Source organism: Lissotriton helveticus, chromosome 8, assembly GCF_964261635.1.
Source record: "Lissotriton helveticus chromosome 8, aLisHel1.1, whole genome shotgun sequence".
NCBI classification, from domain to species: domain Eukaryota; kingdom Metazoa; phylum Chordata; class Amphibia; order Caudata; family Salamandridae; genus Lissotriton; species Lissotriton helveticus.
This window is the reverse complement of record NC_136069.1, coordinates 294,240,927-294,265,051: the sequence shown is the minus strand read 5'-3', so window position 1 is coordinate 294,265,051 and position 24,125 is coordinate 294,240,927. Positions and strand designations below refer to the sequence as shown.

The window sequence follows — 24,125 nt, the reverse complement described above, 5'->3', positions numbered from 1 at the left end:
CATTGCAGATCTTTTACCAATGGCTCCAAGACCAGCCTGACATTTGCACCGTGAACCCATTCTGTTCCATTGCCATAGCACTTATTATCTCCCTCCCCCACCTTGATGCAGAATAGCTCATTAAATCACGTAAGTCCCTCTTCTGCTGGCTCATATTCACTCAGGTGGCATGAGAAATCCATGCTTAACCCCTTACTTGAACACTCACATCACAGAAAAACCTGTACTGCTGCCAAGCAGGAGGGGTGAGGAGGAATGGGCAACCATTGATATGTATATCCGTGTGTTTGTGTATAACGTGGGTTCATAAGTCCTATAAACTAGGTCATGCTGATTTTTAGCACCAGGGGTTTGTCTTGCCCTGGTAGAACATTGTGAACGGCACCATGTGCAGCGCAAGAGGGCGCTGCTTCTTTTTGTCACTCGAGTAGATGCTCTTTTTTGAGCAACAGCTTCCTCAATGCAAACGGAAGGTTTCTCAGCGCAAGCGGTAGCAGCCATTCATGACCGTCCGCGTTGAGAAATCTCACGGGAGGTGGTCTGGAGCAAGATTTTCCTTGCTTAATGTTGGTGAGCGTGAGCGAGGTAAAAACTGTGCTCTGCTTTTTTAGAAACTCTGCATGCTGCGCGGAGTGGGAAAAACTCTGCAAATTCCACGAGCAGAGTAGAATTACACACCCAGGCCTACTTAAACCTGCCATCATTTGCAGAGCCACACCACCGCCATCTTCCTTTGACAACACGTGCAGGACACTTACTTCTACAGTTCCAAGGTCTAGTACTCTGCAATCTTCAAGGGCAACAGTTCTGATTTACTACAAATGGTGATGCAGTCATACACAAGTCCTGTGTTGCATCTCAATGAGTTGGACTCAACAGTATGCTCCGCATGAGGCAGTTATTTAATCTCTTTTGGCATTAGGGCCTCCATGAGAACATTGTTTCCCCAATTAATTATTTAGCATTACCAACAGCAGGCATACTGTCAGCTGCAAATCTGATAGTGTACTTATCATCTCTCCACTACACTTCATCTGCCCAAATAGACTCTTGACTAGTAGGGACACAGCTGCCCAAGACTCAATTGACCCATAATGTGAGCACACACCACACTGCCACAGATAAGTCCACCTGAATGGTTGCCTGATTTCTAGTGGTATGGACAGGACACGTTCTGAAATTTAAAGTGAGAGTTCAAGTTGGTTGGTATTGTAAGCATGTTTTATTCACAGCCGGTGTACTATAGCAGATGATGCTCACAGACCTGGTTCTATGAGAAAGGAGAATCAACCAGCAGTGCAGGCCATCATGTAAAGGGTAGAAGGATTAACACCAGCTCAACCAGTATCAACCATTCAGTGAGCATATTTCTAGGTCTGCAGTTCAGTGGTGCTTTGGGGCAAAAACAGATTTAATACCACAAATAAACATTTTGATGAAACTTTGCAACATGTATGCATGTGCCAATAGCTTGGCTTGTGTACAAGTTCTCACATAAATGTACTAGAGAAAGTGAACTTTATTTACTACCCATATCTCAACTCAGTTGGACAGATCTGTAGTAATTATCCAGGTCCCTCAGTAGCTTGTTCACCACTTCACCATTGCATACTGGCTGCACCTCATAAAGGATTGCATTGTAGAGGACAAGTGTACCAGCCATCAGGCATTCTTGTAAAAAAAATGGCACTACCAAGCTTCTTCCATCTTTCTTCGGTCTTCCAACTCGGAGAATATTTCATAAATTGCCCTTTTCTTGACTGACCCCTGTCAGCAATAGCCACAAATATGATGCTGAGATGGTCAGTTCTCTGTGACCCAGATCCAGCAGCAAAGGAACGCGACACTGCACTACACCACTGTAGAGTCCGTGCACAATAAGCCAGTTTGGAGAAACGTCCTCCATGGGTGCAAGCACCATTGGAAGTCTGGTCAGATACTACCAGGATCAAGTTGGCCAGGTCATGCTGTGTTTTGCTCTGTTATTTCTCATTGTTCCAGAATGACGCACGGTTAATCAAAAAATAACAGTCGGCGTACATTGTATAAATAAAGTTTCAAAGGCATAGTTCTGAGGGAGAAAAGAGCGATACCCCTCTCCTAGAGGGAACAACTAAACAAAACCCCACATTTCCACGCCGGTGACAGTCGAGGATATACGTTCTGTGTCTAGTGGTCACGTCATCTACCAGGAAGGGGGAGAGATGGAGAGAGTGAGGTTAGGCATCAGCCTTTTGGTAGCCCGCAACCCATGTGTGAAGAACGTGTCCAAGATGGTGTGTCCGATGTCCCTTAAGTTAAATTACATTATAGCGAAAAGTATTAACCCATGTGATGCTTGGCTATTTGTTTTTGGTAAATTTAGAGGCGTCTTCTCAGATATGCCAATGCTTAAAAACTTAAGCAAGCATGTCCTACTGTCTGCAATGAGGATGTCATTATAAGTGTAGATTGTCTTAGACCTAGGACAAGTAGTGTGCAAAGTCACAAAGATGTATTTATGTATCTGTCACAAAGCTCTATGGTAACGTTTGGGAAGGTTACAAAATTGTTTCGTTTTGACATTGGCATAACAATTTTGATATTCGCAACTATGCATGTAGCATGTATCCTAATTTAACATTGAGAAATTTGTTTTTCTTATGAAATAGTTTTGTAGAAAACAGCTATGCATTTTTCTGCTGAGCAATGCCATTATGCATAGAACATCGCCGCTAACGGAAAACTTGACATGAAAAGTTCTGCATTCATTTGCCATTGTGCTTGGGAAAACTGGACAAGACTTGAACTTGACTTTAGAAAGGCTGCATGCGTTTTCCAGCTTGTCTGTGTTCAATTAGTTATTATTATCTCTCCAAGTGCAGAATTGTTTTTAATGTATACTCAATTGATACTTTACTGTTGTGATGACCCTCTCTAAATTCGCCAAATAGGGCCACCTTGTGGCAGACTCTCACAAGCAACAGTGTTGACAATTAGGTGCCGAGCAGGGGAAACCACTGGATCAAATTAAGCACTGGGTCGAAAGCAAAGTAAAACCAGGAAAATTATTGCTAAGTGCAAAAAGCAACAGCTAGGCAAAACTGAGCAAGTGGAATAAAAAAACTGCACATGCCTACTTATGACAGGGCGACTATAGCCAATAGTTGAATCATGGCAATGTATTGTTAATGTAATGTAAATTTGAGGTGTGTAAAACCTGTGTCCGATTAAAAAAAAAAAAAAAAAAAAAAATCTATGCTGAGATGGCTTGTCTACAACCATGTTTTGGCACATATCGTCCCCCCCTCACCCCACCACTTTGTCCCGCCTGTGTGGTCTGAGGTGCAGTTGTCGCAGAATGGCTGATTCTGCATAGCGCCAGCATACCAGATGGGATCACAGTGATCCCAGCACGCAGTATTTCTCCCGCCTGGCTTGTACCTTGTGTGCCGGCGATAACATTCTTTCTTTGCAAAAAGTCACGTAGGACACAAAATATCTTATTTTCTTGTCACTGGAGGGCCAACAGATTTTTAGTGTACTGGCCTCCTCCTGCGTGGCAGATGTTATTGTGTATTCTGCATCTCTGGAGGAATGCGCGAGCCAAGGCCACCTGGGCAACCTGCAGTGGGCTCCGGTATCTCTGGCCTTTAAATCCCTTCATACTACAGTGGGTGTGAAGTGCTCACCAGCTCCAGCCCGGTCTATCTACGCCTAGGAAGAGGACATGGAATAAGGTACATTGGAGGTCATTTTGCAGTGATTGCTTCTGTAGGGGAAGTGACACTGTCCTCTGTCCCAGTTTCTTGATTCTAGTCTGTCGAAGGGAACCTATGTTCCGCCGTAAAAGTGAGCGATCTTCCCTTAAATCCACCACTGGGGCGATAGAACACTACAATAGTTGCTCTGCATGAAAAACGATTCCATTCTACATATCTAGCAATGGTATGTAAAGCATGTATGTTTCAAGGTCAAGCAGATGTCGCAGCTGAGCAACACGGCAGGTGCCTTGTGCCTTTTTAGATGGCACTGATGCCTTCTAGTTGGAAATAACAAAAATGCTACACGCCAAGGCTAATGAAATTGTAAGTCTAATTCCATGATCCAATAATAAACCAGCATGTTTTTTAAAAAAGTGATTTTTTTTTACACTGGTAGAAAAAATGATTGCACCAAAGGATAGGGTGCGCTAGCAACCCCACCCTGTCTGAGAACCTTCTACCAGTGAACACCATACTAATGTACCACACAAAGCTTTGAATGCAAGATTGTCAGGAAATATTTGTGTCAGATATTCTGAAAGCTTTGCTAGCTATGTGAAGTGAGTTCAAACACTAAGAGCCAGAGATGGCTAGAAAGTGAGCAGAATAGTTCATCCCGGCGCGTCTTACCTTTTTGTAAAAGTGTGATTCTGTGAAGGTGCGCTAAGTGTTCCGGTTGAGGAGCAGCAATGGTGTGGGACAAAGTGATGCTGAGAACATGTAATAGTTGTGTGGGGAAAAAAGCTGCAGCTAAAAAGTTGTTTTCAACATTTTAGAGAATAGGAAGATGTGATGAACCCGGGTGTTGGAATATTCATCCATTTTGATTCTAAATTTAGAGGCTCTGATATACATGCCTCTCGGCCTGTAGAAACTCCAAAGAAGCGATGCCCGGTGTCTGCAGCTAATGATCCATATGAAATCAATAGAGGTGAATATTTTTATTTTTTTTTGAAAGATGAGGGTTTGCAGGACCAGTGACCCCCACTGAAGTTTTTGGAAAGTGGTTTACATGTTGGAAGGATGAGTGATTTCAAAATGGGTGACACCCTCCTAGTGGCCACGAATTGGCTGACCGGTGGAGAGGAGACCACCAAGATTCTAAATGACATGGAGATACAAATATTTGCCCTAGTTCAGGCTTTACTGAGGAAGTGTCTGGACAAACATATGAAAATGACTAAGATTATATTAGTAAGCGTGCTAAGGGCCCTTATTCTAGCCAGATCCGAAAGGCCAAACTTTTAGGAGCGATCTGGAATGTTTACCTCAGCCTAAACTCTAAAATAGGATCAGAATGTGAGAAGTTGGCCTGGTATATGATGTTCACTATTCTAGTGAGCACCTTTCACCAGTCTAAACAACCCTTATGGTGATGGTTGTAAGGCAATTTTATAGACCAGCTATCCTAGAGGTAGCGTGAACAGAACAGTCTTAGGCTAAAAGACTCTTGAGGGCGTGTAAAGCCAGCTGTTTTACCATATGTAACCCCTTGAATATCAAATGAAAGGACACCACACAGGATATATATATAAAATATATATGTATTTATTTACTAACACACTCCTCTGAACTCTTTATGAGGTCAGAAGCAAAAGCACATAACAAGTTACACTCAGAAATACTTTAAATCGCACAATTTACAGTTAGGCCCTAGGGGCGCGTAAAACCATATACTAAGTAAGTGGTCTAAGAACCACGACTTCGGAAAGGGAAAGGCCTAGGGCCTCGAGGATCGCTGGGTCTACACTATCTGACCCTTAGGTTAGGAGTAGGAGGCCCACAGGCGGTGCGTGCGGAGTAATGAAAATGAAAAATGAATTTTTAGGACACTTCCGGTCTAACTAGGATTACACAACTAGCAAAACTGGACACTAGGATAGTCGATCCCTACAGGAGCACTGAAGTACCCGCGTTACCTCACCCACGGGCTGCGGGTGCATAGATGTCAAAGTGTGTCGGGTTTTCTCGTCCCTATGGAGCCTAGGAAGAAGATGCTGCAGGCGACCAGGATGAAGATGTCCAGGTGGATCCAAGGGTGGATCTAGGATGAAGAAGACCTGAAAGCAGAGGCGACAGAGTCTAGGTCACTAGCCAGTGACCGGGTGGAACCAGGAAGGAACCAGATGTTGTCGGAGCAATCAGTTGCAGATGTGAAGCTTATCGCTGCAACCACGCGGACCAGGAGGCATCGAGGATGACCAGGTGCTGGAGAGGAGCTGTCCCACGAAGGTTCTCGCAGATGGAGGGGTCAACTTCAAGATTGGAGCCAACAAGCCTAAGCAAAGGCAACCCACGCAGGATACACAAAAGGCTTCTGGTGCAGACCAGGAGGGTCTGCGGTACTTCACCTTTTCAGGGAAGCGAGGGCCAGTCTGGAGCAACGAGACCAGCAATGGATTTTCAAAGGAGTCGTCGTTGGAGGGCTACTAGCCAACGGGCCAGCAACCGGACAACGCGTCGAGCAGTACACAAGCAGAAGGGCCCCAAGCAGATCTCGTGGAGTGTGGGGGGCTGGTCTTCGGTGCAGGTGGAGCTCGGTGTTGGGGTGTCTCAGTCCCCAGGGCACAGCTTCGAGGATGCCTCAGGAGCTGCGCTGTTAGCAAGTTGAAGACTTTCCAAGTTGCCTGCTTCCACGAATTCTGACGCCTTCCACAGAGCTCAGCGGTGCTGGAGTCGTGCAGTGGGATCTGAGGAGTCCGGGAGTCGAGGTCTTGTCAGGCTCTGCGCTCGAGTTTCGGTGGGAACAGGCACAAAGCAAGCCGTCGAGTTGCTGGATGGTGCCTGGTTGCCCAGGGTGGTCACTCCTTGGCCACAAGGGAGATTCTTCAGCTTAAGTTGAATGTCGAAGGGTCCAGAGTTTCGTCTTCAGTTTGATTCCAGGATTAATCTAAAGTCTCCTGGGTCAGCTCCTACCTTTATACAACTAAAGGGGGCTGGTTTACTCACTAGGTCCCTCCTATGGGTGGGACCAGGAAGGGGGGTGGTTACACCCCCTTTCCTTTGTGCAGTTTCGCGCCAGAGCTGGGGCTGGAGTTTGAACTGGGGTATGCATGGAGCACCTAGTGTGCCCCAGGCATGTCTCATTCTATTCAGCCCTCCCTGTCCCAATACACAAAATCCTGTCTGGGGTGGTGCTAGCACCTCTCCAGGCAGGAAACCTATTGTCCAGGCCTCCCTCGCTGGAAGGACTCCCAGCAGCAGGAGGTCAGACTTGTGTCTGTGGCAGCAGCATCCATTTTGTGACGCTGGGGCTCTGGTTAACTTTAACCAGGATAGTCAGCAACAACATGTCTTCTCCCTCTAGAAGGGTGGAATACTACCCCCGTCGCCAGAATTGGTGAGGGGGTAGTATTCCAAAGCGTAGGACACCTTACACGACCTGTTTAGATACAGCCAGTTCGCAGTTAACCGCGAGGTTCATAATGCACTTAAGAGTATATGGTATGGCAATATCATAGAACAGCTATAAGGACATGGTTCCGAAAGCTGCAGACAGGCTCAGCTCATGCTAGAGCACCATCTCACACATAACCAAGCACTCTACCTCCAGGATTGTTAAGGCCTGCCATAGGAGTGACTTATAGGTTACTGTGTTTTTTTTTAGGGTAGATCTAGGAATACTATACCTAAGCAAGGGGTGATTACACGACCTTGCCCCAGCTGAGTGATCAGCCAGTTGTGTCAGTTTGAGTGGCCAGCCAGGGGTGGCATAATACATGCTGCAGCCCCTGGTAGGCCTTGGTTACACCTATGCCCTGAGTACCTAGGGTACACTTCTACAGGGGCTGATAAGGTGAGCCAATTCCCAATTGTGAATGTACCTAGAGTACATGGTGTGAATTTAGAGAGAGTGCATCTAGGCTGTGGGTCTGATTGGCAGGCCCACAGCCACATCTAAGTCGAAAACCAGTAAAGCAAAAGCAAAAAGTGGGGGTGACCATAGGAAGCAGACCCTACTCTCCTACACAGAGGTCCAGTCCATGTTTCATGAAACTCAGCTCCTCAAAATACTGCACCATTCATCTCACCTGATAATCACCTTACAGTGGTCAACTCACTAGTTAACGCCTTTCATGGTTGTCGGGCTATCATCTGCAGCCTACTCACCTACCAAATCAGTAGCCACCAGTGGCACAAAATTCCGCAGTCGGCCCATCTATGGCTATCGAAACTCTACCCCACAATGCAGAAACCTACACTCGTGCTAGGTCAGCTTCACAATCACGTTCAATTCCCTGTGCCACGTCTTGAAAGAAATTGTGCTTCACCAACCAAATCCACCACTTAACCTCTGATCAGAATAAGATCTTGGCGATTCCCAGAACTAAATGCAAGAAGAGATGTGGCCGAACACTTCTTAGGCTTCTTCATTGCTGGCCCTCGCTTGTTGTGAAATTCCCTGCCACCCCAGATCTGCAACGCCCGCAACCTCGTGCCATTCCCCCCCAAAATGAAGAAATGACCCATGCTGTATCTTGGCCACCCACATACACCTAGTATATCCTGCTGTCCTTCCATTCATGTCTGACGCCTACCTCCATGAGTCACCTTCGGACTGCTCGGTGTCCCATCACTAGCGCCTAGAAACAATTAAGTAATGCAGTGTGGCATCAGAAATAAAAAAGTGTCTCTAGCATACCTTAGTTTGGATGGTTGAGACTTTCCCTGCTATGCCTGGAAAATCAGGGACCACGATAAAGTACAGATGTCAGCACAAATATTTTACTTCCACAAAGTCAACAAATTCTTTGACTACAAAGTTGCATGTCCCACGCTAGGTTCACCATCACTGCCCGACCAAACGTCCATCTACCACAGACAATCATGAGTCTACTCTCCTACACCCAAGAGAAGCCCCTAACTCAACACTGAAGTCATCTAAAGTGTAGCTGTACGTATTAGCGCCAACTGTGTAACACTAAGGGCCAGAGATGGCATGGAAGTTAGCGGAATAGTTCACCCTGGTTCTGCACTTCTCTACAAGTCTTTCTCTGAAGGTGCGGTAAGTGTTTGGTTGAGGAACAGGGTTGGTGTGGGAAGAGGTGATGCTGGGGACAGCCACCTAATTAAGGTCTTAAGTTTGGAACTGAATTGTTGCTGCAAAAATGTCAATGACCAAAATACAGTATTCAAATAGGCTTTTGTGATCAAAATACCTGCATTGTTCATGCTTTTATTTGTCACAGCATAATTTGCTGCAAACGACTCCTATCCTAATTCAGATTTCCAGTCTGGGGAATTACTCATTTGCAGTACATGCAGTTTATACAACCTGGGCCTTTCCTTAGTCTTTCTTTTTTACCCACACAGTCAACAACACTCACAATAACCAACGCTGAAACCACAAGAGACGTTATCAGGATGGCCCTGCAGCAGTTTGGAGACAATGTAAGTATTTGCTATCCGCAGTGTGGTGAACTTTTAGGACCAAGTGATGGTCAAGTTGGCTTTCAAGGTCTGACAGGTTTTTTCTCTTTATTGTAGTTAACTTTTTTCACACTTCTGTAGTGAAATGTGAGGTTTACTCACTCGTGGTTTTAGGAAAGAATACTTTTAGCTGTCTTTGTAAACAGACCTCTTTTGAACTATAACAAAAACTTAAAGTGGGCGTAGAGACAGTCAATTTATTACTTTTCTTGTCACTCTAATCCCAAACTGATGACAGACCAACAGGGCTCTAGCACATCAAAGATCCAAGTAATTTTAACATAACATAACCTAACTCTCTTTTGCCAACATGCTTATTCTACTGTTTTTCTTTTTCTGTTTATCCCTCTCTTGGAGCATAGTTTACTTATCATCCTTTTGATTGGATTTCTTGTATCATTTTACTGCTCGTATTCAACAAACTACTTTTTTCTTTAAGCATTCGATGAGCGCATGTGTTTTTAAGCGCTCTCGCATGCTGCTTTCCCATAAAATACCTTTCCCACTGTATGTGCTCAGTGCTGCTCCGAGCTCTGAAAAAAACTCCATGTTTGAACTGACTTAAAATAAAATTAAAATTGTTTCATAAATCACCCAATTTGTGTTAGGAAGGTAGAGGGTAAGGAGTGATGTACAGAGTGGTGGGTCCATTTACGAGGCCAGCTTCTGAAGCAGGAGGAGTTTGCCCTGGAGCAACATGAGAATGGTTGTAAACAACTAATTAAACAAGTTCAAAGGCATTTGGAAATTGTGCAAAGAGATTAAGCACACTTGCCATCAAAAATAAACCACAGGCTACAGTGGTGCGGAAAAAACACCATGAGATAAATCATGTTCTCTGAAAAGACCACATTTTTCTTCATTTGCTCGTTGGATAAACTGTTGGTAATCTTCTTTGGGTGCTGCCTCACCTTGATTGGTGGAGTGGTTCATATGACCTGACCTGAACTTGGCTACTCTGACTCATGTAGGGCAGATCCTTGTTTTCTAGATGCAGCGGCCATTGGATTTCTGCCCCACTCAGTACTGAATTTGTGAAAGAAATAGGTGCCACGGCCCTTGTCGGAGGCCGGTGGAGCTTGCACCACTTATTGCCCCCCACGAGTGCTGCCCATGACAATACCGTCACAACTAGCCATCACCCTCATACAAGTGTGACAGTTCAGATTTTAAATATACATTGAAAATGTCTAATGCATGCCACCCAAGCTATTCTTATGGCTTGAGTGGCATGCATTAGTGATTTTAATGTATATTTAATTAATAAACAACTGTTGTAGTGCTCCTCACAAAATTAGACAAACAGCGCCACCATGTGGCAGGCTGTTATAAGAGTCGTTGTTGATAATAAAGTGCTGGTGCCGAGCACCGGAAACCACTGGCTCAAATTAATCACTGGCCCAAATTAATCACTGGCCCCCACTACAAAGAGTATCTGTGTGGTTCAAGCAGTGGCATAATGCAAAATGTCAGAGACCTCCTGCAGAATGGGAAGAGGGGGCCCTGAGCCCACCATATCTCACAGTATATTGATTGGTCTTTTGCTGACTGGGGGACACCTGGATGGTTCAGGTGACCCTTGCACCACAAGGGCTTTATGGGCCGGCAATACTCCCCTGGGTTCAAGTTGTGCCGACGAACGGGCTCCATGACAGGACGATTTTCCATTGAATCTCCAGTAAGCTATGCATAAGCCTGGGTGGTTCTCAGGGAGTTTCACTCTGCAGAATTCAGCTGAGCTACAAAAAAGTCCAGGAGATTGCGAGTAATTCCGCAAACAGGCAGAAAGACGTGTCGCACAAACAGCATCACTGGGCGTACCTCACGGTGCAGCTTCTTGAGTTTATTTTGCTAATACTCAAGTAGATATTGGGTTGGCAAATTTCACTAGCGCCCACTAACTTATCGCTAACTTACCAGAATTTGGTAGAAGTTGCCAAAATTCTGTCAATTCTGCCAGCGGAGCAGGATATACTGTCCATCCATAGTTATGCACTAAGGTGAATGATACCGACTTCTCCTGGTCACCACTTGGGTTTGATAGAAGGCAGAGTTCAGGGAAACTCAATGGCAAGAGATGACATCAGCACATATAGTGCTCAGACAGCCGAAGAACAGCTAACAAGCATCTCTCAAGCAATTTCCCCGATGTTTTCCAAAACAGAAAACATATTTCTTTGGTGGGTTTTTTTTTTGTGGTTTTTTTTCAAGGTATTTTTTATTTTCTACAAAACAGGTACATTCGTTAAAAGCAGCACCTGTTTCTTTAAAGTACATGGTTACGACTAAACATTTTTATTAATACATCGGTGGCATAGCTAAATTAAGTCTAGTCGATGCACGATTTGAGATGACTTTTTGCAGCCAGTTTCTAACTGCTTATGGCCTTCTGTATTTATTGATTGCCGTTACTGAACATTTAGCTTCGGCGTAGATCCAGGCAAGCACTGTTAGCAACTTGGTTCAGGTGCAACTCCCAGATGTTTCTGGAGGTATACTGTGTTTGCTTCCTGGGCTATTTAAAATGTCAAAAAGATGTCTGCTGGTTCACCTGCGACCTGTGGGAAGGTAGTTTCACACAAAAACAGGTACTTGTAATAATCTCTACAGTTAAAGCAGCTAGGCTACATTCAGAATCTCTACCGGTTTGGTGCACTGAGTGAATTAAGCAATTGTTACAACATATTCATTTCCTTGAAGAATAGTGCAGGGAGGGAGTGTGAGGAATGAGTGAGTGATGCAAGGAGGATCCTGCATGGGGGTGGAGAAGCTCCAAGCAGCAGACCAGAGTCATAACAATACAAGAAGACAAAGACTCTTTCTTTCACTCCCACCCCTTCCGCCTTCTTGGTTATTTGTGTTTTAATTGGCGCAGCTTGTTTATGTGGTGAAGAAAGTTATGCTAGCTGCTCCTGCTGTGCTGCAAATGTATGTCTGTTTATCTTAGTCAGAAAAAAAAAACCTTACTGTCTGGGGTTGATAGGAGAAGGACTGGTCGAAAATGAACATATAATATATCTTTCTCCACACCATCTTTGGTTTAATCAACACTCCTCTTCAGCTTTCCAACTTCCCACCTTTCTGACCCTGTGTCTGGTCTACTTGCCACCCTGTTTTCTTTCACAACCTACCGGTCAATCTTCACCTCCAGCCTACCGGTTGAACAGCAAACCTGCTGCCCCTTAGAGGAAATTGTGCTGCTTTTTAATGTCCCTGTGTTTATTTTATTTAAGAGTTTTGTATAGCGCTGGCCAGACAAAAAAGGTATTGGAGCGCTTTACAATATTAGCAGCCAAGAGGTGTCATACTATGGCAGTAGTATAAGCATTGATTTGTGACGAATCGAAAGTATCGGCGCTCTTTACAAAAATTAGTAGCCGAGAAATCACACAATATAACGATGGTATATATATTGACTCGTGAAAAAGGCCGTTCGTGCAGGGGGAGAAGTCCAGGGAACGAGACAGGTGTGGGCAAGGAAAAAGGCTTAGATTTAAAGTGGTGGCCTGTCGTAGTGGTCAAGATTCTGAGCTTGGGCGACAGCTATCCATTTGGGAGGTATCGGTTGAGGAAGAAGTCTTTGAGTTGCCGTTTGAATTTTAAGGAGGGGTAGTCCTGACAGGGACTGGGATGGAGTTCCATATTCTGGGCGCATTTCCTGAGAAGGATCAAGATAGGGTTTTTTGTTTGCGAGTTTTCGGAGGAATGAGGCGGAGAGTTTTCGTACTCCTTTACTTCTACTCCCTTTAATCAACTTGACTGAACCTATAACATCAATTACACAAGTGTGCTCTTTTGTTCTTGCTTCGGTTATGATGCATGTATAGCACAAGTGCTTCCTGCCTGCTCTATCCTGCCACTATAGTCCACTCCCCATCTTCGGTGACACTGTGAGAGGGATGTGATAGACATATCTTCCCTTAAAGCACATGTGATCGTTCACACGGAGACAGCGATGGTTCCTCCTTGGGAGTGGAGGAGCGTCACACCCTCCACACTCCTGCAGAAAGAGTGGAAAATAAAATGGTAATAAATGATTTTATTACCATTTTATTTTATATTCTCTGCCAAACAGAGTATGGGGGTGGAGCCAGTGTGTCATTGCTGCCAATTGATTGACAGTAATGAGGAGTGCCCGTTCAGCTTGAAGTGCGCTTGTCAGTTTGGACGGCTACCTTGCTATGGACAAACCGACATATGCAATTCAAAGTCTCCAATTCAGCTGTCCTAGACACCTGTACTGGAGATCAGGCGCAGGCCTTCAGTGCCTTTCGGAGCCCTGAGTCCGCCTGCTCCAGCCAATACAGACACTTCACTCATGCAGCATGAGAGCAGCATCTGGATTGGAAAAGGTAGTTGGCTGTCTGCCATCATCTTGCGCTCAGAGGAGTCTGGAACCAGGGACTGCAGAGCATCAAGGTTGTGCTGCAGGAGAAGGTAAGTGAGGTTTATTGTATGTTGCACCCCACTGTTTTTTTAAGTCGTCAACCGGCATTTTATCCCTTGCCTCCAATGTGCCAACTGCCCTGTGACTACTTTCATGTCCTCTGCTGGCCCTCTACCTTCCCGCAGAAGGATTCCTCAGCAGTACTTCCAGGTCTACCCTTGGTACCAATTTGTGCCTGCATATCCCTTATCAGTTTGTTCTGTACATTGCATCAGCTGTCCTGCTCTCCTTCTCATTAGCCGGTGGCCACTATCCTTGCTGACCTTGTGCAAAGGGGGCACTACAATCAGCCATTTTTTTTCTTGCACTCATTTTCCTTTGAGACCTTCATTTTGCATTGCATTTTTATGTTTCCCTTTTCACCTCTCTCTGCCTCTTTGATTGCCCTTACTGCCTTCACACTCCCCTCTTAGTCCACCACTGGTGCTCCTTACACCTCAAGGAATAATTACCCTCAATGCCAGCATGGGGATTGTTCATTTAAGAAGACTCGGCAGCCATGTAGCTTGAATCCCAATGTGCCAATGTGAAAGCCAGTGTGAAAATCTGCTACTTGTAGCAGCCGATGTGCAACTAAAAACAAGTGGAGCTGTGTCTATTGTAGTGGTGGTGGTGATGGAGGGGATTCTGGTCAAAGGGTTTAGGAGAAAGAAATGTCAGTGTGTGTCCAAGCTTCTTAGGAGCAAAAGTGAAACTATAAGCTTCAAAGAGGCAAGTTGGGCTATTTAGACCCTGTTTGACGATCTGGCAGTAAATCCCTGTATCGAGATCCCCACCTGGCTGGGCAAGAGCATTGTGCTGAGAGGGAAGCCAACAATGTGGCCGCTTCCCATCAGCTCCCCTTGCAGTACAGCAGGTTTGCTTAGTGGGAGCCATGTTTAAAGTTCCTTTTTATAATAAACATAATAAAATAATTGAATTGAATAATGAGAAAACACACTTTTGCAGTCAAAGTTTATTTTCTCTAAAGAAAAGACAAATGGCCTTGATGCACAGGAAGATTGATCCCTGTGCATAAGGGTCATAATCAATCAATTTGTATTTATTATATAGCATGAATGTGTCACCGATGAGGGTTTCCAGCCGCTGATAGCCCTGCTGCAAGCGAGGATACCTTGAACAGCCAGGGCTTAAGTCCTTTCCTGAATTCAAGCAGCGTGACTGATGTCTGAAGGTTGAGGGGGAGATTGTTCCAGGATTTTGTGGTGGGGTAGTAGGAGCATCCTTCACGGTTGCTACAGTATATTTGGGGGGTGTGAGCGAGGGATAGGGAGGTGAAGCCCAGATGTCTGGAGGGTTGGTGGAATTTCAGGAGGTGGTTAATGTTTTCTGGGCCCTGATTTTGTAGGGCCTTGTAAGAGTGGGTCAGCATCATGAATTGACCTCTCTTCCGGATGGGGAGCCAGTGGAGCTTCTTGAGGTGGGAGGGTGATATGAGTCTGCTTAAGGAGTTCGAGGATGAGTCTGGCCGCTGCATTCTGTGTGGTCTGCAGTCTCTGCAGGAGGTGAGAGGTGTGAGATTCTGCATTTTCCCAGCCGATGTCTGCCATACTTGACATGGGTAGCATGTGTTATCCTTTCATGAACAGCTTGCACAGTTATTCCATGAAAAGAACTAAACTTCACCGTAAGTGATTTCTGTGTCTTTCTAGTGCTCTGAAAAGGACTACCAGCTGTGGGTCATCTCGGGGAAAGATGATGCTCCTTATCCACTAATAGGTAAGAGTCATGGGTAATTTCTCTTTAGAAAGTTTCCAGATCAGGCAACCTAGGACTTCTCCTCTCCCTCCCTCTTTATCAGCACTGGTGAAAGGTTTCATGCTTTCTTCCCAGCTGCTCACACACAAAGTCCCTGCCTACTTCCTCTGCCCTTTTGAAGCCCACTATGCTTCCCCTGCTATGCCCTATCCACCACCCTCAATAAAAAAATGTGCTGCAGGCTGGTTCCTGTGAACACTGGGCCATGTGCCCAGTTACACCCGTCCACTCCCTTTAACAGCATTGGGGAACTGCTTCAAGCCTGCTTCCCAGCTGCAGTTCCATGTTTGTCTGCCTCAGTGTTCCACTCCAGCCATGTTTGCCATCAAGAACCCCAGTACTTGCCCTTCTGCACCACCTCCTCCCTGTCATATCCACTTCCAGAACACCCTGCAGGCTGGGTCACTTGATCCTCAGATCATGTGGCATTTAACCCTTCTTTCAATGCTGGGAAAGTGTCCAGTTTTTCAGCCATCTTCTCTAGCTCCCTTTTCAGACCTTAGGCTGAGCCCCAATGCTTCACCTGATTCCTACGAGGCCTCCGTGTTTCCACTGCTCTTCCCCATCCCCCTGTCACATTCCTAGGACGTCTTATAGCCAACTATAGCTCACATTTGTCAACAGAGCCAAACACCCCAAAATGTCATTCTTATCAGGGAGTCTTCAACAACGGGCCATGTAAGCAATGGTTGACCGGTATTGGTGACCCTATTTATCCTAGTTGCACCCTAATAAGGCCCAGAGTCCCACTTCTTCTGCTAGCCCCTCTGCCTTCGTACGCATTGCAAAGGACCACCATCACCAGATCCCCCACCCTGCACCCGGTGACCACATGGGTGAGGATATCAGAACTGCTGACTATTTGTTCTGAGCCCATCTAACTACCCATTTGGTTCCACCTGTTGAGCCACATAGCACCTCTATCCCCATCTCCTTATCTCTGCAGGTTGTGTTCTAGTGTGTCATACTTTACAGCGCAATGCTACAATGTACCATATGCTAGGCTCTCTAATATTATTCAATGTTTTCTTGCATGGCCTATTATGTACTCTTGCATGATGCTCCTGATACATGCTATGGGCTGGTCAACTGTGTTACATTATGTTGTGATACTTGTTTTACTTTAATATAAATTACTTTCTGCTGTGTAGGTAGTCCCCATTGTTATGTATAATGTTGCTGGCTCATTAGCCTGCCCACTGTTGTCCGTATCTCACTGTTCCACTCGGGGAGCTTCCTTTTGCTCCTCTCCATTATGTCTCCGCTTCTTTTCTCTCTCCCCATCCCCGTTCTTCAGTCCGCTCTCCATTTCTCCACTGCACTTTCACTACTAAAAGTTGTCCTACCCCTTATATCCTTCACTCTACTCCCCTCCTTTTTCCCCACATCTTCCCTTCACACCTCTTTCTCCATTATTTTCATGTACTGATTTTCTGCCCCCACCTCCCCTTTCATTTCATCTTCACCCAACCAAACTCCCACCCTCTTGTTTTCCTTTCCTTTTTTGTAATCTCCTAATCACTCTCTCCTTTTGCCTCTTTCTTCACACCCTACAGACATCATCCCTCCTCAACTCTCCCACCGCTCGCAGTGTTCTCATTTTCTTCACTTTTCAACTTATCCCTATCCCTGCTTCCCTCTACGGTCTTTAAATGTATTCTTTCTCCAAACTGTCTGTTCACTGCTTTCATTCACTCGCATGTGTCCTTTCTCCCACCTTCTCTCCCTTCCTCTATTCTCAGCCTTTGCACACTAGTTCCTCCTCTGCCATCCAAAATCATTTTGCATCACTTGTTCCCCATCTGCACCTTTGTCACTTGTTTCCATCGCGCCCTCTCCATTTCACCTCCCAAACATCCCCTCTTTTCCCCCACCCTGTTTTCTGTTTTCTTCCCCCCTCCTCCCTCACTTGCCCTCTTCTACTCTCTCCTCTGCCTCACTCTCATTTCTTTCTTTTCGTCTTTTCTCTCCAACTTTGTCATATGATCTTTCCATTCCCTATCACCATTCATCACTTTCTCCTCTGCTTCCTTACCTCCTCTCCCCTGCCTCCTTCCACCATTTACTGCCTTCGCTCTCCTGCTTTCTCTTCCATTCTTTCATTTTCCACCTGCCCCCTACTTATTCTCTCTTCTGTCACCTCACAGCTATCTCTTTTCATGCTTTTTCTAGTATTCCCCCTCACCCGTAATTATACTTCTTCAATAGTTCCCCCTCTCCTCTCTGTCGTCTGTAACCTCTTCTTACCCCTCTCCTTAAACTGCCCCTTTCCACCATCCATCACTTTCACTTTCTCTTTCATTGCATTTCCTCTGGCACAGTCTCCTCTTCTGTCTCTCCCATCTTCTCTCCTTTCTTGCTCTCCCATAATTCCAATCCTTTAACCTCTCCTCCCCAACCCTTTTCACACTTACTGTTTTCTTTTCTATTCCTCCTTTCCATCTTCTCTTTTTCCTCACGCCTTCCCTATCCGATGAGGCCTCGGAGCATCACCATAAGGATTTCAGACAACTTGTAACAGTGCAGGCCTACAAAACCTCTACGCCATAATTCTGCAACTCGGAAGCACACCCGTGAGATACTGTAACTGAACACCTCAAAGCACACACCCAACCCCCTTAATGCCCACTCTTAGCTGAGATCACCATGCCATGCTCCTCACTCCTGGACAAATGCAGACATGCTGCATGGTACAGAAGCACTCTACTGAAAGCCATGACCCGCCCACTACACGTCTTACCCCATGCACCCTAGCATTCCTTTAACAAAGTCCATCTATGTTACATCCTGCATCACCCACAAGAACACCTCACTCCATATGTAAACTTCAGACTACATGATGCAACTCTGTACCACTCACCACAATGCGCTACACTGGCAACGTACCATACCACCTTAAGCCGCTACACACTCCTTTTGGCCACATCATAACCAAAGCCACATCATCAATCCACCTTCACTCCATATCACATGCATGTCACTTCCTACCTAGCCTGTTCACATCACTTGGTACATCACAATACCTCAGAATGTCAGGCCTCACACAGTGTCTTACCATTGCATATCAGCTTGGACCGTCATAGCTGCGTATCCAGACATCCGATATTTTGCCATGCTCCAGCAGCGCCACTCCACACATGACTACATACAACACAATGCACTTTGCACAAAATTTCACATTGTTCTAGAAGTGAGCAAGATTCTGTATACCATGCAACATTGCTTCACAAAACACTAGATGAAAATGAACCAAACCAAATGGGATCACACCATCATTACAAATACAGACCAATTTTACCAAAACATCACACAACTGAACTCGAGCAAAGCACCACACCAGAACCACATTGCAACACACCGTCTAACTGCTATCACTAGTTGTCACCACACAACACAGTGAGCTTAAAAACTTGCTAACAACGCATGGTAATACAAGCCACAAGGTAATGCAACATCTAATGGAGTAAATAAATGCAGAATGAATCAGCAAAATGATTTTTCATCTAAATGAATTAGCACAAGATATAAATGATATGTAAGGAGAATTTAGTGTGAGTCAAACTGTATTACAATTTTTTATACATTCACCTTGCTAGATAATCAAATACGATGAAAGGCCCAAGTGCTCGTGTTTGTGTGGTAAACAATAAATATGATCATGCATCGAGTGTGAAAGAAGTAGTAAGAAATTAATGAAGGAAATCGTTTTTTTCTTTTTACATTTTAAATGTAACCGTTCAGTGCTATGACCACACGCAATAAGTCAAGGTTTCGACGTCTAGTGACTAACCAGTTAGCGAGTCACCATCCGGTCGATAAAATATTGAGAATGAGAACATGGGCCACATTTATGGTCCCTGAAAAAGATTTATTAATCACTGTGATACAGGAGGTTCTTATTAAGGTATCAGAAGCTGCAGGGTCCAAAATGGACCCCACCAAATTAGGTCTTGACAATTCTAGACGGTCGAAAAGGCAAAGATTTGCCAATCTTGAGCGAGTGCTTGGTTCCGACATTGACTGTAGAAGACGTAGTTGTAGGGTGCGGTGCGCTGACATGATTGGTGAATCTCTGCCGCCTTTACTGACAAAAATTATAAAACCCTCTTTAAAGGGATCTGATGCTTCTGCGGCCATAATTAAGATCTCTCATCTCACAGCAATTAAACGTTCTTCAGGAACACCTTTGTTCTCTGACCACGAGAAGTTGTGGTGTTGCAAAACTGGTCTAAGGCTAAACTTAAATTTTTATTTAAAGACCTTAATGAAGTCAGCTCGCCTGCTGCTGTTAGTCCTGAGTAGGGTCTGCCATACTCTTCTGGCGGCTGGTCCTGAGCAGTGGTGCCGTCTACGGTCCTTTCCTAGGAGGACGCTAGTAAAATGAAGTGCTGGCGGGCCTAAATGAGAGCTCTTACTCCACTGAAGACAATCCTACATGCCACAGCCAGGCTGATTGCTGGGGCTTATTACACCTATACCCTGGAATCTGCATGCTTCCATTACAGACCAGGCTCGAGTTTAAGATGGCTTGTCGGGTCTTGAAGAAGCTTCGTCCGAGAATCCCCAACATGTCTTGCTAAACATTTCAGGAGGAACATTGAGCTCTGTCAGTGGTGCTATCCAAGGTTTGTAGATTCCAAGGGTTACATTATTTTAGAACTGTGAAACCGCCTTTTATGTCAGGCTCCAAAGGTTTGGAATTCTCCCATAGATTAGAGAATTCTGATAACTGTTGGATATATTTTACAATAGTTTAAGCAGTTTTTTTCCAAAGTAACCACATCCTAAAAAACATGATCATCGAAGTATGGAACCTAAAATAGCTTGTCAGGCTACCAGGTAGTTGTTGGTAACTTAATTGTGCATTGAATGCACAGATATGAACAGATTCAAACAATAGTCGGGTGAAAATTGAACAGGCACACCTTTTTTTTAACCATCTTTTAGGAGGAAGTTCCAACGTTAGGCGCTTCTTGGAGTATGAGCTCTCGAGTTCTTTAACGGTATCGACACTGGAGACAAATAATGTGTCCTTGTGAAGCACAGAATAAAGGAGGCCGACTATAATCTGCAATAAAATAATTGAGCGTTAACAAACACATGGGCATTGTACATTAGTTTTAAACCCGGAAGGACAGCAAATGAAACATAATGCCACAATGAGGTACAAACTTTGTTTCCAGAAAGTTTGAACAAAGAAGAGTTTTTCGTTCCTCTTATCAAAAAGAGGAAGTAGTACATTAAAAATGAATCCAGTGACTGTGCCTATTATGAAAATAGCTGCCTTGTTTTAGAATTAGAAATTCTCACAGGTCTCAAAGTAACTTTTGGCAACTTTCTACGTGGAAAAGTAGCAGATTTCAAATTCCTTTCGCGGTTCAGAAAGTTAAAGTTTTATCGCTTTTAAATGAAAGACTATGAAGAAAAGTGTGCATTTTTGATTCTAAACTACTAATCGTTTACGAAATTATAAGGTTTTTCTGGCCACATGTCACTCATGGCCATGGGTGCTTAAAATTGTGATATTAAGAAACCACTGATCCTTGGACCAATTGAGAAGTTTTCCTGGTAACGGAGTAGTCTACTTCAGAATATAATAGTTTAAAACAACTTACTCTTATGCCTATTTGCACAGATCTTACACAATGCTTAGACGCTCAGGTTTATGAAGGGGCATGCCCTTTGAGTGTTTAATATTTTATATATGAGCTTATTACTATGTGCAGCACTTCTGCTACAGAGACTCAAAATCTCACTATAAACCAATGCATTACAAACACCAACACCCTGTGTGCGACTCCACAGTAACTAGACAGTGCTGTGACAGATGAATTTAGAAAAGGTTAAAATCTCTGAACACCTGCAGAGTTCACAGATCAATGGGCATCTAATAGGAACGGCAATGATTGGAAACAAGGCTCTACTTGCAAGGCATGAGGACAGTTGGGAGGGCAGCCCTGGGTCAGGGGTCATAATGGGGAAGCAGCATCATCACCAGTCTATAGGTGATAAACTATTGGATACCTTCATTTTGTTGCAGCCCCCTCTCTTCTCTCTCACCAAACCGAACCTTCACCATCTCAGGCGGTTCCAAAAACACACCTACTGTACTCCGATGCCTCATGGATGTATCTTTTAAATGCAGTTTTCATTATCTACAGAGTATGTCATGGACTTTGATAAACTATGGCGCAGTTCTGAAAACTGCTCTTAAGTTACATATATCCAAGTTAGTCTTGATAAGATTTTGAACTGAAAAAGGAAAAACCGGGAAAAAAATACTTAGATTGAAAAGGAGATTGTATATACCTTTATTGGATATAAAACCGTATAGAAACAGAATGTAGGCAGGCCCGTCCCAGTATGTATAGTGGATCAGGGCAGCTTGACCCTGGTCAGGGAAGAGGGATTTTCTTATCTCATGTCCCCTTTGACAATTAAATATTTGTAGAAACATGTCAGTTTTCTGGGGCTTCCAGGCGATCCCAGCGAAGTATTGGGTGTCTTTCAGAATGATAGGGGGAAGAGAGCATTTAACATTTATTTCAACTCTGGGGTGGCGGAGGGAAGGTATAATCTGTGGTTCTTGATGTGAGTACGTTAGGTTGGGACAGAAGGTTTCCTTCATTTAATTTAGTGCCAAACTGATCTGGACTGCAATACATTGATTTCACAGTAGGTTTCATGTACTCTTGCTGTTTCATGCTTCCATGTCAGTGTCATAAGACTTATTAAGTTCATTATTTGTTCTCATCTGTGTTGGTTGGGCTTCATACTAAGGATCAGATGTATACCATGGATGTTTTCTATGTAACGTTGATTCTGTGGTGCAGTCTGTTAAGCTCTGCTTTTGTATATTTTTGGGCAGGACATGAAAATCCCTATGAAATTAAAATGAGCCATATTCGTGATGCAATCCTGCAGGCGCATGGCACGAAGGACTGCGCCTTCCCCCTGGACCTCCGAACAATTGACCCGGCGGTGCAGCTGCCCGGGGAACTGCGCTGCCAGTTCATCCTCAAGCATAGTCGGGTGGCTGCGTGCCAGCAGATGAGTGGTAAGTGCCCCTTCCTCCTGACCAAACCAGTGGTAGAAGTGGGTAAAAAAAAGTAGGGGAACTGTGGGTGGAGAATCAGGGGGCGGGAATAACCAAAGATTGGATCAGTGGGCGGAGTCAGGGGTGTGGATAGAAATAGCAAAACCTACCCTTTTTAGTACGTTTAGCATTTCACTGACCAGTTACAGCTTATAATGTTGTTTAATTCAAACCATGGATAAACATGTTTATTTGAGGTTTAAATCAGGAAAAAGCAAACACTCATAGGAAATACAGGTTTATGTAAAGCGTGTGAAATATAAGCAGGAACAACATGATTCCTTAATGCTTTTACTCTCATTGTTCAGAAATCCATGAGTATTTTTTGTCTCAAATATTGAGCACATGAATACAGGGCTCCTCCTGTACACATGTGTTAAGCAGGGCTCAAAAGAGAAAGGGACTCTTCAGAAGAATCTAGACTCACGGAAGCCCACAAAGGCTTCTTCATATTCATGTCAGCCAACTAGCTGCTCAATCATAATATAGCAAAAAGAACAACTGGTGGACAGAATGCAGAACAATGTCATACATTCACCCCAGTACAGAGATCTGGGCCTAAATCCATCGTTTTTTTGCTCACCATGCCATTCCAGTTTGGACCCAGCCATATGCAAATCAGTCTTGATCATGCACCCAATGGGAACAGTCCAGCCCGAACTGCCAGGCCATATGTATTCAAGTGTCCTTTCATTCGGGAAGTGAACACAAAGCAGTACCCACTGAACTATGCACATAAAATATTGCTCTTTGATATGCATAGTACACGTTCTTTCCAGCAGGCATATTACCCCTCTGTGCTACCTTAGGTGAGTAAAACCGCCACTAGACAAAACATGCTGCCATCTCTCTCGCAGGTACATTGATCACCAAAGATATCTTGGCACTTGTATTGTTGACCGAAACCTGCTGAATATACAAAAAACTATGCAGTGTTTTTAAAACTCCTGCACTTGTACAAACCCCCCCCCCCCCCCCAAACTAAACTGGCCCCCTACCCTTCGTCGCCCTGGAAAACGCCCGATGCCTGGAACGGCCAGTCCGGCATAGTTACCTTTTTCAATACAATACTGCAGATATGTATGCTTATTAGATCTAAACGTCATGGATTACTGTGTTTCCAGTTTAGGGTGCACAGGTACCCCATTCAGTGTAGTCAGTTTGTTAAAATAAACTAGTTTGTGTGCCTCCCTGCACCACAGCATCCTCTACACAGAGGATTATACACTCCTTGTTCTGGATTTCACTGCTAATCAATTGCTGATATTGCATTGTCAACAATCTGCTCTGCTCTGTTGTCACCAGTTAATTCACAGTTGTCTGATGGACCTTTCAGTGTTGCTTTGCAGGCCCCTAGATAGAAGAGAAGGGGGAGGAGGTCATGGGCACTGCAGAGTAGAGTGGCCAACTGGCATGGGCGCAAATTCAGGATGATGAGTTTAAAAGTTCAGAACAGGGGTCAGAATTCCCAATAAAAATTCAGGATAGGAGGTCAAAATTCAGGACAAAAATTCAGGACAAATGGTATGCTTTGCAGCCACATCAGTGGATGTCATGCAATAGTATATACATAAACAGGCAAGGAATATAAGTACAAGTCCCTTCTCCTGCCCTGTCACTTTCTCCTGCCCGGTCACTTCTCCTACCCCAT

General features: G+C 44.6%; 1 protein-coding gene across 1 annotated transcript in view; it reads left to right on the top strand.

Annotated features, from left to right (window-relative positions):
- ARHGAP20 (Rho GTPase activating protein 20) overlaps positions 1-24,125 on the top strand; it is a 259,386-nt gene that overhangs the window by 166,892 nt on the left and 68,369 nt on the right. The window contains exons 7-9 of the mRNA XM_078657062.1: positions 9,057-9,134; positions 15,273-15,339; positions 22,247-22,435. Of these exons, the coding sequence (XP_078513188.1) occupies positions 9,057-9,134; positions 15,273-15,339; positions 22,247-22,435 (334 nt within the window). The remainder of the gene's footprint in view (positions 1-9,056; positions 9,135-15,272; positions 15,340-22,246; positions 22,436-24,125) is intronic.